Raw genomic sequence first — 12,186 nt, 5'->3', positions numbered from 1 at the left:
ACTGCCTGGGAAGATAGTGCAGGCCGGAAAGCTTACAACCTTTAAAAGGTATCGGGATGAGTATTTCAAATATCTTAACATTCAAGGATATGGGACAAGTGCAGGAAATTGGGTTTAGCACACTTCTAGTGTTTGTTATATTAGTGCAGACTCACTGGGCTGAAAAGCCTTTTCTGTGCTTTATGAATGTATGAATCTAACTTGCTCTAACAAATTCTTCACAGAGTACATTGTCAGAATTGTACGTTGTACATACAAAGCAATATCAAGGCCAATCAAAGCTGCTCTGTAAGTGACACACACAGCCCAGTGACTGAATAATAAAGAGTTGTGTGACATGTGGGTAAAAGTGACATGAATCTCCACCTCTTCTCTTCCCCCTGGGCCTGACAGCCCCAGTTTGTTTTCAATGTTAAATCTTTAACCAACCCACATGTTCAGATTCCAATCCCAATTGGATTTCTTCCTGGAAATTTTCACAAGTAATCCTGTGTTGTACCTGTCCTGAATGTATTTGATAGGAACAGTGTAGAAAGAGCTTTACTCTGTGTCTAACCATGTGCTGCACTTGCCCTTGATATGTTTGATGGGGACAGCATAGAGAGAGCTTTACGCTGTATCTAACCCTGTGCTGTCCCTGTCCTAGTAATTTTTGATGAGTACAGTGTAGAGGCAGCTTTACTTGCAGTTTTTAAGTGTAAAAAGAACTTAATCTGATATCTAACCCTGTGTTGTCCCTGTCCAGGGCATGTTTGGTGGAGACAGTGTTGAGGTACATTTACTTACTGTTTAAACAAGTAGAGGAAATTTCACTGTACCGACCTACACATTGTGTCTGTCCTGGGAGTGTTTAATGGGGGCAATCTGGACAGAGCTTTACCTTCAGTGTAAAACAGTACAGAGAGCTTTCTTCTCAGTTTAAAGGAGTGGAGGAAACTTTACTCTATATTTAACCTGTGCTGCCCTTGTCCTGGGAGTATTAGGTGCAGACTCTATGGAGAGGAAGCTATACATTTTTCCCAAGTTAGGTGATGTTAAAACCTTATGCAGAAACGAATGGAGAAATTAATCAGACCTAAGATCATTCACATTGATGGGCACTGTAAAGTTAATCAAAGCTTTACTCTTGGGAACAACAGAACTGAATTGGAAGTTCAGCAACATGAGATCATACTGTACCAGTCTAATAGTAATCTTAAAACAGTGCCATTTTAGTCATTTTGTGGCAAGCTTACTGTTTACGCTGGCATTGAGCATGCTGTTCCTTATTGGCTTTTTCATGTCCTATATAAGAGTGAAAATGATTATAAGTTGCTGTAGATTGTGCCTAAGGACATGTAAAGAGTGATTTTCACTGGCTGTACATTCCATTAAGTCAACTGATCATCTGGGTTGGCTTCTGGCCAAGTGTGAGGACTTGTTGCTACAGGGAAGTTAGCAATTAACATCATGGGATTCCTCATCATCAACATCCTGGGGATTACCATTGACCAGAAACCAAACTGGCCTTGGCATACAAATGCAGCTTCCACAAGAGCAGGATAAAGGCTGGAAATCGGGCAATAAAAGTTGACCCAGCCAATTATCCTCTCATAGTCGGGAATGAAGATTTCTTAAACAAGCTCCCTTGCCTGCATTGTGTTCTACCCGGACCTGTGCAATCATGTCCACTTTCACACACCATGAAGCAACATTTTGATTAATTCATTTAACACAGATGATGGTCTGTAAATTTTAATTTCAAACTCTCATTGTCAGGAAGCAAATCCCTCAGCAAACAGTTGAAATACATGTTGGCCAATATGACAAAAGGCAAATACAACAAGTAATGAGAAAATAAATTGGCTTATAACTGTTTTTGGAAGATCGTAACAAGAGGCCATTCAGCACCTCCAGTCTGTTCTGTCTGTATTGTTACTTCACCTGAGACTCTCCATCTGGGCAGACTTCTGCCAAAGTACAGCCCTGTGTTTCTAACTCACAGGAAGTGCAAATTTCTTACTGAGGGTTTGGTACAACACAGTGCCCTCACCAGAGATTCCAATTATTGTCCCATAAGAACGTGGATGAAATCACCCCTAGAAATGACAGCAAAAGCTGGAGAATAAATTACAGAGAATCATAAAACAGTTTCGGCACAGCCATTTTAACTGTCAATCCCATGTTAGTTCTATGAAGCAGCAGATTAGCTTGTTCCTCACCTATTCCTGTAGCCCCGCTATTTATTTCGCTTCCGATGCAATCTAATTTCCTTTTGAAAGCCTCTATTAAATCTGGCTGCACCATACTTTTAGATAGTGCCTTCCAGATCCCAACCACTCGCTGTGTAAAATGATTCTCCTTTATATTGAGTCTTTTCCTGATCACCGTCTCCTGTTGTTCCCAATCCAACGTTGCCTACTCTGTGAAGGGTCTAGGCCCGAAATGTCAGCTTTTGTGCTCCTGAGATGCTGCTTGGCCTGCTGTGTTCATCCAGCTTCACACTATGTTAACTTGCCTACTCTGTGCTTACTCAGCCCAGACCTCGTGCAATAGAACATAGAACATTACAGCACAGTACAGGCCCTTCAGCCCTCGATGTTGTGCCGACCTGTCACACCGATCTCAAGCCCATCTAACCTACATTATTCCATGTACGTCCATATGCTTATCCAATTCCAACTTAAATGTACCTAAAGTTGGCGAATCTACTACCGTTGCAGGCAAAGCGTTCCATTCCCTTACTACTCTCTGAGTAAACTGTTCAATGCCTCTATCAAATCTACGCTCAATCTTCCCTTCTCCAGAGTACACCATTCCAACTTCTCCAATCTATTCATGAAAGTGAAATCCTTCAACCCTAGAACCATTTCCAAAAATCTTTTTTTTCTGCACCATAATGCTTTCACATCGTCCCAAATATGCAGAAATGGACACAGTACTTGCAGTTGGAGTTGAACCAATACTCCATGCCAGACTCTCAAACACCTTTTTAACCACCTTGTCAACCTGTCCTGTGCTCTTTTACTATTTGTGCTAATGTGTCCTCTGTTCCCCCCACTTTCGGGGTTTATCCCTTACACCATCAGAATTGTTATGGCACAGGAGGCCGGTCTGTCCATTGTGCCGGCACCTACTCTATCACCTGGTGCCAATGTTTTATTTACATTGTCTGTCCATGCCTACTGTAAACCAAGTTTCTGTCACCTTCATCGCCATGCAAAGCAGATATTGCACTGCTACACCACTCCCCCAGCCTCAAAGCCCTGTCACATTTTCTGAGGAACACTTCAAGTGTCTAATGTCCAATACTAGATGTTTTTCCTTTATGTGAAGTGGGCATCTAACATTTGCTCCCCAAACCTAATTACCCTTGAATGGAGTGGCTTGCTCAGCCATTTCAGAGGGTAGTTAAGAGTCAGCCACATAGCTGTGAGTCTGGAGTCCCATGTAGGCCAGGCAAGGTAAGGACTGCAGATTTCCTTCCCTAAGGGACATCAGTGAATCAGAATCACCAATTGATAATAGTTTCATGACCATCATTACTGAGTCTAGCTTTCCATTCCAATCTACCAATTGAATTCAAATTCACTCTCTGCTAGAATGGGATTTAAAACCTAGCCTCAGAACATGGGCCTGAGATCCAAGGTTGCTATCCCAGTGAAATTACCACTACACTATCATCTCCTTATAGCTTCCAAGTGCCCTGTGTAACTCCATGTAGGTGGATTGGCCATGCTAAATTGCCTGTAGTGTTCAGGGTGTGTGGGTTATGGGGGATGGGGTCTGGGTGGGATGCTCCAAAGGGCGGTGTGGACTTGTTGGGCCGAAGGGCCTGTTTCCACACTGGAGGGAATCTAATCTAATCTAATCCATGTCTCAGGTGTAATATGTACAGTATGTGGCTGTGTGGCTATGACAGGGACCAACTGCTTAAATCAACTCAAAAGACAACGATTGTACTTTTAATAATGATCCTTTGCCAGTTACAAGAGGTTTGAGGCTCCTTTAGCAGTGTTATTACTATTAAGAACATCACTTTTATTTTTATCGATGGAACAAATGCCTTGTTTTTTAATTTATTATGCAGATAGAATTTATGTGATTCCTGTTTGATAAAACAATCGGTATTGGTATTAATGAATACCCAATGGCAGAGGCTACGTGCCAAAGGGACAGTTATATCTTCAATGTCTTGTCTTTTTGTACAGTGGATTAGTAGGTCTCAGTCCCATTCACTAATGTCGCCTCTCTGTTCTCTCCATGGTTTTAAATGAACTGCGATGTACGAAACCTCTTTGAATTACAATAAATAATCATAGTTTATCTTTGAGATTATTTTTATTTGTGTGTACTTTACGTGGTCCATTTCTTGATTGTTTGTATCACAGTTTGGTGCAGCTGAGGCAATAGAGGGAAGAGAGATCGAAGAAATGACATACAAACCTGACCATTCAGCCCATCTAGCCTGCTTTGTAATTCAACCAAATCACAGCTGATCTTCCACCTCAACACGATCCACCCCCACCATGCCACATCTCCTGATTTCCCTCAATTCCAATAATGGACCAGGACCACCATCTTAAATTAGCTCAATGGCTTGAGAACCCTCAGCTCTTTGGGAGTAAGAATTTCACAGCCCGACCAGTGAAGACACTTCTCACCACAGTCCGAGTGATCATCTTCTCACCCTGACACTGTCACCCTGTGTTCCAGACACATTGACCGGACTGCAGCACTAACTGGTGCCTCCCATTCACTCCTTTATGGAGAAGTTTGTGCACTCAAATAAAAGTAAACTCCTGTGGACGTGCAAAATCACTGCAGATGCTGGAATCTGTACTGAAAATGAAAAATGCTGGCGATCACAGCAGGTCAGACAGCATCCATGGAGAGATAGCAAGTTTTGAGTGTAAATGACTGTTCATCAGAGCTGACATGAAATGTAGAGGGGACAGAATGTATGCAATAGTTGGAATGGGGTGGAGGGCTGGAGGTGAAAAGACGGTGATAGTTCAGATTAAGTGGTCAGAATGTGAGAATGGCAGAACAACGGTGTGTCTAACTGCCAGATAAGAAAGAACAGATAGTCGCGCTGGAGTTGTGGATTAGAGAATAGTGACAGACAATACAGCTAGTATAGCTAATAACAAGGAAAGGAATGGAAGTGGGTTCACAGTTTAAAGGTGCTGAACTCAATATTAAGTCCAGAAGGCTGTAATGTGCCTAGTTTGAAGATGAGATGATGTTCCTCCAGTTTGCACTGAGATTCACTCGAACACTGCAGCATACTGAGGACAGAAAAGTACATGGATAATGGGAACTGCAGATGCTGGAGAATCCAAGGTAACAAAGTGTGGAGCTGGATGAACACAGCAGGCCAAGCAGCACCTCAGGAGCACAAAAGCTGACGTTTCGGGCCTGGACCCTTCATCAGAGAGGGTTTCGGAGATGCCTGAATCTGCGGAATTCTTTATCTCAGAGGGCTGTCCAGGCTGTGTCATTACGCATATTCAAGACTATGATGGATATTTTTAGTCTGTAAGGGAATTGAGGGTCCTGGGGTAAAGGCAGGAAAGTGGAGAAGAAGATTATCAGATCAGCCATGACCTCATTGAATGGTGGAGCAATCTCGTTGGGCTGAATGGCCTACTTCTTCTGCTAGATTTTACGATTCACTGTATTAAAAAAAATGGTAATATAAAATCTATCAGCTGCTGCTGTGGGATTGGGACTCGTGTCCTCAGAGGATGAGCCTGAAATGACTGGCCCAGTGCAGTTACTACTGTACCACCATTACAGTCAGCACAATTCAATAGCTGATCCAAAAGCACAATTCAATACGTATTGCGGGGAAGGTGTTGGCCCACTTACCAGCAGCTCAGTGAACTGTAGCTGGATGATCGCAGGTGGTGTCCCTTCCCTGTGCATGCCTGTGATGGCTGTCCCAGATGCTGGAACACACTCAGCTGTGTGTGACTCTTTCTGACTGATAGAACCAGCTGGACAGAGATTGGGAGAGACAGGACTTGGCAGGCATCTCCCAAACCCACTCTGATGAAGGGTCCAGGCCCGAAATGTCAGCTTTTGTGCTCCTGAGATGCTGCTTGGCCTGCTGTGTTCATCCAGCTTCACACTTTGTTAACAGAAAAGTACATATGTGAGCAGGACACTGTGTTAAAACAATGGGCTATGGGAAGGTTGGGGTCATGCTTATGCACAGACTGGAGGTGTTCCACAAAGTAGTCACTCAGTCTGCGTTTACTTTCTCCAAAGTAGAATAGATCACATTGCATGCAGCAACTACAATACACAAGATTGGAGGAGGTGCAGATGAAATGCTGCTTCATCTGGAAAGACTGTAGTAGGAGCTGCAGATGCTGGAGAATCTGAGATAACAAGGTGTCGAGCTGGATAAACACAGCAGGCCAAGCAGCATCAGAGGAGCAGGAACGCTGACGTTTCAGGCCTAGACCCTTCTTCAGAAATAGGAGAGGGGAAGGGGGTTCTGAAATAAATAGGGAGAGAGGGGGAGATGGATAGAGGGTGGACTGAGGAGAAGGTAGGTAGAGAGGAGACAGACAGGTCAAAGAGGTGGAGGTGGAGTCAGTAAAGGTGAGTGTAGGTGAGGAGATAGGTCAGTCCAGGGAGGACGGACAGATCAAGGGGGAGGATGAGGTTAGTAGGTAGGAGATGGGGGTGGGGTTTGAGGTGGGAGGAGTGGATAGGTGGGAGGAAGGACAGGTGAGGGAGGTGGCACGAGCTGGGCTGGTTTTGGGATGCGGTAGGGGGAGGGGAGATTTCATATCTCGTGAAGTCCACATTGATACCATTGGGCTGCAGGGTTCCCAAGCGGAATATGAGTTGCTGTTCCTGCAACCTTCGTAGCATTGTTAGATTAGATTAGATTATATCCCCTACAGTGTGGAAACAGGCCCTTTGGCCCAACAAGTCCACACCGCCCCTTGAAGCATCCCACCCAGACCCATCCCCCCCATAACTCACACACCCCTGAACACTATGGGCAATTTAGCACGGCCAATCCACCTAACCTGCACATCTTTGGACTGTGGGAGGAAAACGGAGCACCCAGAGGAAACCCACGCAGACACAGGGAGAATGTGCAAACTCCACACAGACAGTTGCCCGAGGCTGGAATCGAACCCAGGTCCCCGGCGCTGTGAGGCTGCAGTGCTAACCACTGAGCCACCTTGTTGTGGCACTGTAGGAGGCCCAGGATGGACAGGTTATTCTCAGGAATGGGAGGGGGAATCAAAATGGTTCGTGACTGGTAGGTGCAGTTTTTAGTGCGAACCGAACATAGGTGTTCTGAAAAGCGATGCCCACGCCTCCGCTTGGTTTCCCCGACGTAGAGGAGGCCACAACGGCAACAGCGGATGCAGTATACCACATTAGCAGATGTGCAGGTAAACATCTGCTTGATGTGGAAAGTCTTCTTGGGGCCTGGGATGGGGGTGAGGGGACAGGTTTAGGGGCATGTGTAGCACTTCTTACGGTTGCAGGGAAAAGTGCCGGGTGTGGTGTGGCTGGAGGGGAGTGTGGAGCGGACAAGGGAGTCATGGAGACAGTGGTCTCTCTGGAAAGCAGATAAAGGTGAGGAGGGGAAAATGTCTCTGGTGGTGGGGTCGGATTGCAGATGGCGGAAGTGTCGGAGAATGATGTGTTAGTTCAGGCGAGTTGCACTGAATCAGGTGACCATTTGGCTGCCTCCAGGGACAGCTTGGTGGTTTTCATGGAGACCCAGGCACCGCATCCTCAAGGTTTTCTGAAGAAACACTGCATTCCATCACCCCAGGCAATAGTCCTCAGGACAGAAAGCCTGACTTGAAAGCCCCAGGAAGCTGGGGTGAGGGTGGGGTGTGGGCTGGGGAGAGGATGGGAAATCTGGTGCACACAAGGAGAGAGGGCAGAGCCTTGAAACACCCAGATGGAGGAGGCTCCTCAGGAGTCTCTGCTCTTGATGATAATAAAATGTGAGGCTGGATGAACACAGCAGACCAAGCAGCGTCTCAGGAGCACAAAAGCTGACGTTTCAGGTCTAGACCCTTTTGTGCTCCTGAGATGCTGCTTGGCCTGCTGTGTTCATCCAGCTCCACACTTTGTTATCCCGGATACTCCAGCATCTGCAGTTCCCATTATCACTGATCACAGAATACTGGAGCCTTTAGCTCTACCTTGGGCCTGCCACACCCCCTCCCCTCCTATCTTTGGAAGTTGAAGCTGAGGACGATCTCAGTGCTTGCGGCGAGAAGTTAATGTTAACTCCGCCGTCTCTCTCCACAGACTTACTGATGTTTTCTCCAGTAGTTTCTGTTTTTGTTTCAGAAATTTGGCAATTATTTGTTTGTTTTTAATCATCCATTTGTATTTTGTTTCATTGACACAACACTTCAGCTAATATCCCAGTTCATTCCAGTAAACGGCCCAGCAGGGGCTATGCTATGTGTGTGTGTGTGTGTGTGTGATCTGATGTCTATGGTCCAAATCAATCTCAACACGCTGTCACCCGGACTCATTTCTGGAGGCTCATACTTCCGTTGTTAAGTGGGTGGGAGCATGATGGGTGTAGCACCGGAAGTTGTGGTGTTCGTCGAGTATCGTTGACGAAGGGCGGCAGATTCCGCCACCGATGTGTGTTTTTCTTTCAACTGAATCGGAGAGATTGACAGGAGAAGGAGATTCTGGTTTCGGCCGCCGGAAGCTTTCGGTATTTGACTCTTTGAGGTAAGATCGATCGTTGCGGCGGCAGATTCCCGGGAACAGCGCCTCTTGCCCCGGGGATAGGGGGCTTTCCCAGCCGCGGTGCTTCCTGGGAGCGGCTCCCTCCATTATCGCCCAATGCTCGAGGCCCCAGAACATGTTCTCCAGTGGTTTGGAAGAGGCAGTAGGAACGGGTGAAGCGAAAAACTGCAGATTGTTGGCCTTTTCTTTAACGGAGAAAGTTAATTTTATTCTCGTTTCGAAACAAAAACAAATTGCTGGAAAAGCTAAGCAGGTCTGGCAGCATCTATGAAGCGAATTCAGAGTTAACGTTTCGGATCCAGTTAGGAAAGTTCACTGTACGCCAAACGTTGAGTAACTGTATCCGAAACGTTAACTCTGGTTTCTCTTCACAGAAGCTGCCAGACCTGCTGAACTTACCCAGCAATTTTTGTTTTTGTTTCCGACTTGCAGCATCCGCAGATATTTTTTACGGCTTTTATTCTTGTTTCATTTGGTTTTTCATTTAGACATTGATTTCTGGCATGGGTGACAGCAAAAGACTGGTTTCGTGTTTAAAAAAAAACATGCTGGAAAAATGCAGCAGTTCAGGTAACATCTGCAGAGTGAAACAGAGTTAGCGTTTCCCCTCACTCTTCATGACTGTTTTTAGCTAGGGAAAGCTTAGTATTTATGCTGAAGATATGGAGACGGAAAGAATAAACGATGAATGGAAATGGAATCCTTAGAGAGAGAGAAAAACAACACAATTGGAGAGACAAAGATATAAGACAAAAGACTTCGGTCTTCCAGGCTGACTTTTACCCATTACTTTATCTTAACTGTTTCTCTGTCTGTCTCCAGGCTCTGTCTCCACCCATTATTTACTCCTCCCCGTCTCCATCTTCAGCATATATATCAGTCTGTTCCTAGCTAAAATCAGTTCTGAAGAAAGGTGACTGAACGCGAAACATTAACTCTACTTTCTCTCTACAGATGCTGCCAGATGTGTTGAGTTTTTCTAGCAGATTCACTTTTTGTTTATACATCCCTGCTCGGACCCCAACTAGAGGAGATTAAATAAACAGAAAGTGCTATACTAACTCATCAAGTGTGGCAGCATTTGTGGAAAGAGAGAATTACTAGTTTCGAGTTGCGATGACACTTCATCAGAACTGTTTTGTTTGACTGATTTTGCATTCCTTGGTCGCGAAACCACATGCGGCTACCCTGATATTGCACATGCTCTTCACCCGGAACATTTCCGCTGTTGCACACACGCTTCCGTGGGGTGGGTAAGGTTTTAATGTGACACCGCGTATTGGCAGTCCCTGTTAAAAAGAACCAAAAGAGCTGCGGAAGCTGTAAATCGGGAACAAAAACAAAGTTGCTGGAAAAGTTCAGCAGGTCTGGCAGCATCTGTGGAGGAGAAAACAGTTAACGCCTCGGGTCCGGTGACCCTTCCTCAGAACTGTTCCTGTTGCTTTTGTCGGCTCTGGGCCGCGGGTCAGTGATTCTTCGGCCCGTCTTCCAGAGGAGGACTATAGACCTTAAACCCTGTTTTCTCCCGGAATCTTAAACGGTGATTTTTTTCCACGAACCTCTGATATGGGCTCAAACCCCTGACCTCTACTTCATGTCCTTACTTCTAACTCCTAACACAACCTGAACCCCTAACTTCCTCCATATCAATCTCTAAACCCCAACTCCTAACTGTTACTGAGCGCTTAATACCGATTAGTAACTCTGCCCTCCCCCCCCCCAAAAAAAAATGCAGTTGCCTCTAACCACTGCTCGATCCCGAAATCTATATTTCAACCCCTGAGCCATGGTCTCCCATGAAGTGGTGAAACAGGAAAAGTGTGAGCTGTGGAGTGGCCCTATTCTTTTTGATTGAAAAAAAAATTGACTTTTGCAGGTAACAGTAGTTTCCAAAATGTCAGCTTCTAACCCCGGAGGACACAACTGGAACAGGAAATCAGAGAAGAAAGAAGCTGAGGAGGAGGAGGAGGATCCTGTGGATCAGATGATTTCCAGGACGGGGTGTGCTGGCTTCCATCGAGCTGTGATAGATTGTATGGCAGAACATCAGGACTGGCGGCAGTGCCAGCACTCTGTGCATGACTTCAAACAGTGTATGGCAGAATACCAGCGTCTGCGAGCTAGCCAGCTTGGCCGACACAACCCCAACCCAGCTGGTAGCTGAAATCAGGGTGAATCAACAACCTTTTTTCTTTGTTCTTTCAGATGCTCTCAAAAATAAAAACAAATTCCTAAAGACTCAGTTAGCAACGAGGACTTCTGTTTGTGTTTATATGTCCCTAATTGGACCCCAGCTGGAGTATACCAGATAAAACACAAATTGCTGGATAAACTCAGCAGGTGTGGCAGCATTTGAGAGAGAGAAAAACACAATGTTTTGAGTCCAATGACTCTTCATCAGAACTGTTATTTTCGTCTTTTGCAAAGACATTGGCTGAAGCTGTGAACATTTGTGCCTTTCTCAGTGCAGAACCTGCCACTTAAGCGGCACTCAAGCCTCCACCAGCCTGTTTCTTGTCTTAAAAAGTACGAGTGAGGTGAACATAATACACCATTTGGTCATGGCTCCCTACTCCAAGGGCTGTGCACCACTGTCTTTCAACAAAGACTGAGGTGTGAGGTACTGCACTTTCTAGTTGTGCTAGATTCAGTCTCCTGCAGCCTGACCTTAGTCTGGGCTGGGAAGGGGATAAAATCCTGATTAATACAGACCTGTCATTGCTGACAGATGAAGCTTGAAGCAGATGAATTGAAATTTCAGTTCATTTCAGGTTGCCTTCAGTTACATCTGACATTGGACAATGGTAAATGGAAATTTGTAGTGACCAGAAAATGTCCTTTGAGAATTAGACAACCTAACATCAAATGAGTTGATTTTAAAAAAATTTCTAATGTATAACTTAATGCCAAATCTTCCAGTGGATGAATAAAATTCTGCAATGCGTCCTACATTTGTGCTGTGCTGGTCTGCATTCTGTCCTTGAGCTGATATTTTATCCAACCTACCCATGGTTGTCATATTTCTGAAACATGCGCTGAAATCTTTCTCTTCTGACTAGACCTGTGAAGTGATGCTTCAGATGCTTAAGACCATAAGAATTTGAAGCAGCAGTAGACCATGCCACCCATTGAACCCACTTTGCCATTCAGTAAAATTGGATCTGATCTACTTAAAGGTAGTAACGAAAAGCCAGGGAATACAGACTGGTGAGCCTGACATCAGTGGGGCGCAAGTTATTGGACGGAATCCCAAGGTTCATAATTTACCTATATTTGGAATGGCAAGGATTGATTAGGGATAACCAACATGGCTTTGTGCATGAGAATTTGTGTCTCACTAACTTGAGTGAGTTTTTGAAGAGGTAACGAAGTGGATTGATGAAAGTAGAGTGGTGAACGTAATCTATATGGATTTCAATAAGGAGTTCGACAAGGTTCCCCAGG

General features: G+C 45.1%; 1 protein-coding gene across 4 annotated transcripts; it reads left to right on the top strand.

The window, feature by feature from the left end:
* The first annotated feature begins 8,558 nt into the window (after positions 1-8,558).
* Positions 8,559-10,980, top strand: LOC125453391 (cytochrome c oxidase assembly factor 4 homolog, mitochondrial). Of its 4 annotated transcripts, none has more exons than XM_048532906.1 (2): positions 8,559-8,724; positions 10,619-10,980. In XM_048532906.1, exon 2 carries the CDS (start codon positions 10,637-10,639, stop codon positions 10,904-10,906), a length of 270 nt encoding a protein of 89 aa, XP_048388863.1. In that variant the 5' UTR covers positions 8,559-8,724; positions 10,619-10,636; the 3' UTR covers positions 10,907-10,980. The 4 variants fall into 4 exon arrangements, with proteins under 4 accessions (XP_048388863.1, XP_059502932.1, XP_048388865.1 ...); XM_059646949.1 differs by lacking the exon at positions 8,559-8,724 and adding an exon at positions 9,974-9,991; XM_048532908.2 differs by lacking the exon at positions 8,559-8,724 and adding an exon at positions 9,994-10,107.
* The last annotated feature ends 1,206 nt before the right edge of the window (positions 10,981-12,186 follow it).

The sequence above is a fragment of the Stegostoma tigrinum genome, chromosome 6, assembly GCF_030684315.1.
Source record: "Stegostoma tigrinum isolate sSteTig4 chromosome 6, sSteTig4.hap1, whole genome shotgun sequence".
NCBI lineage: Eukaryota > Metazoa > Chordata > Chondrichthyes > Orectolobiformes > Stegostomatidae > Stegostoma > Stegostoma tigrinum.
The sequence above is the reverse complement of the archived record's forward strand: the minus strand, read 5'-3'. Positions and strand labels throughout refer to the sequence as shown.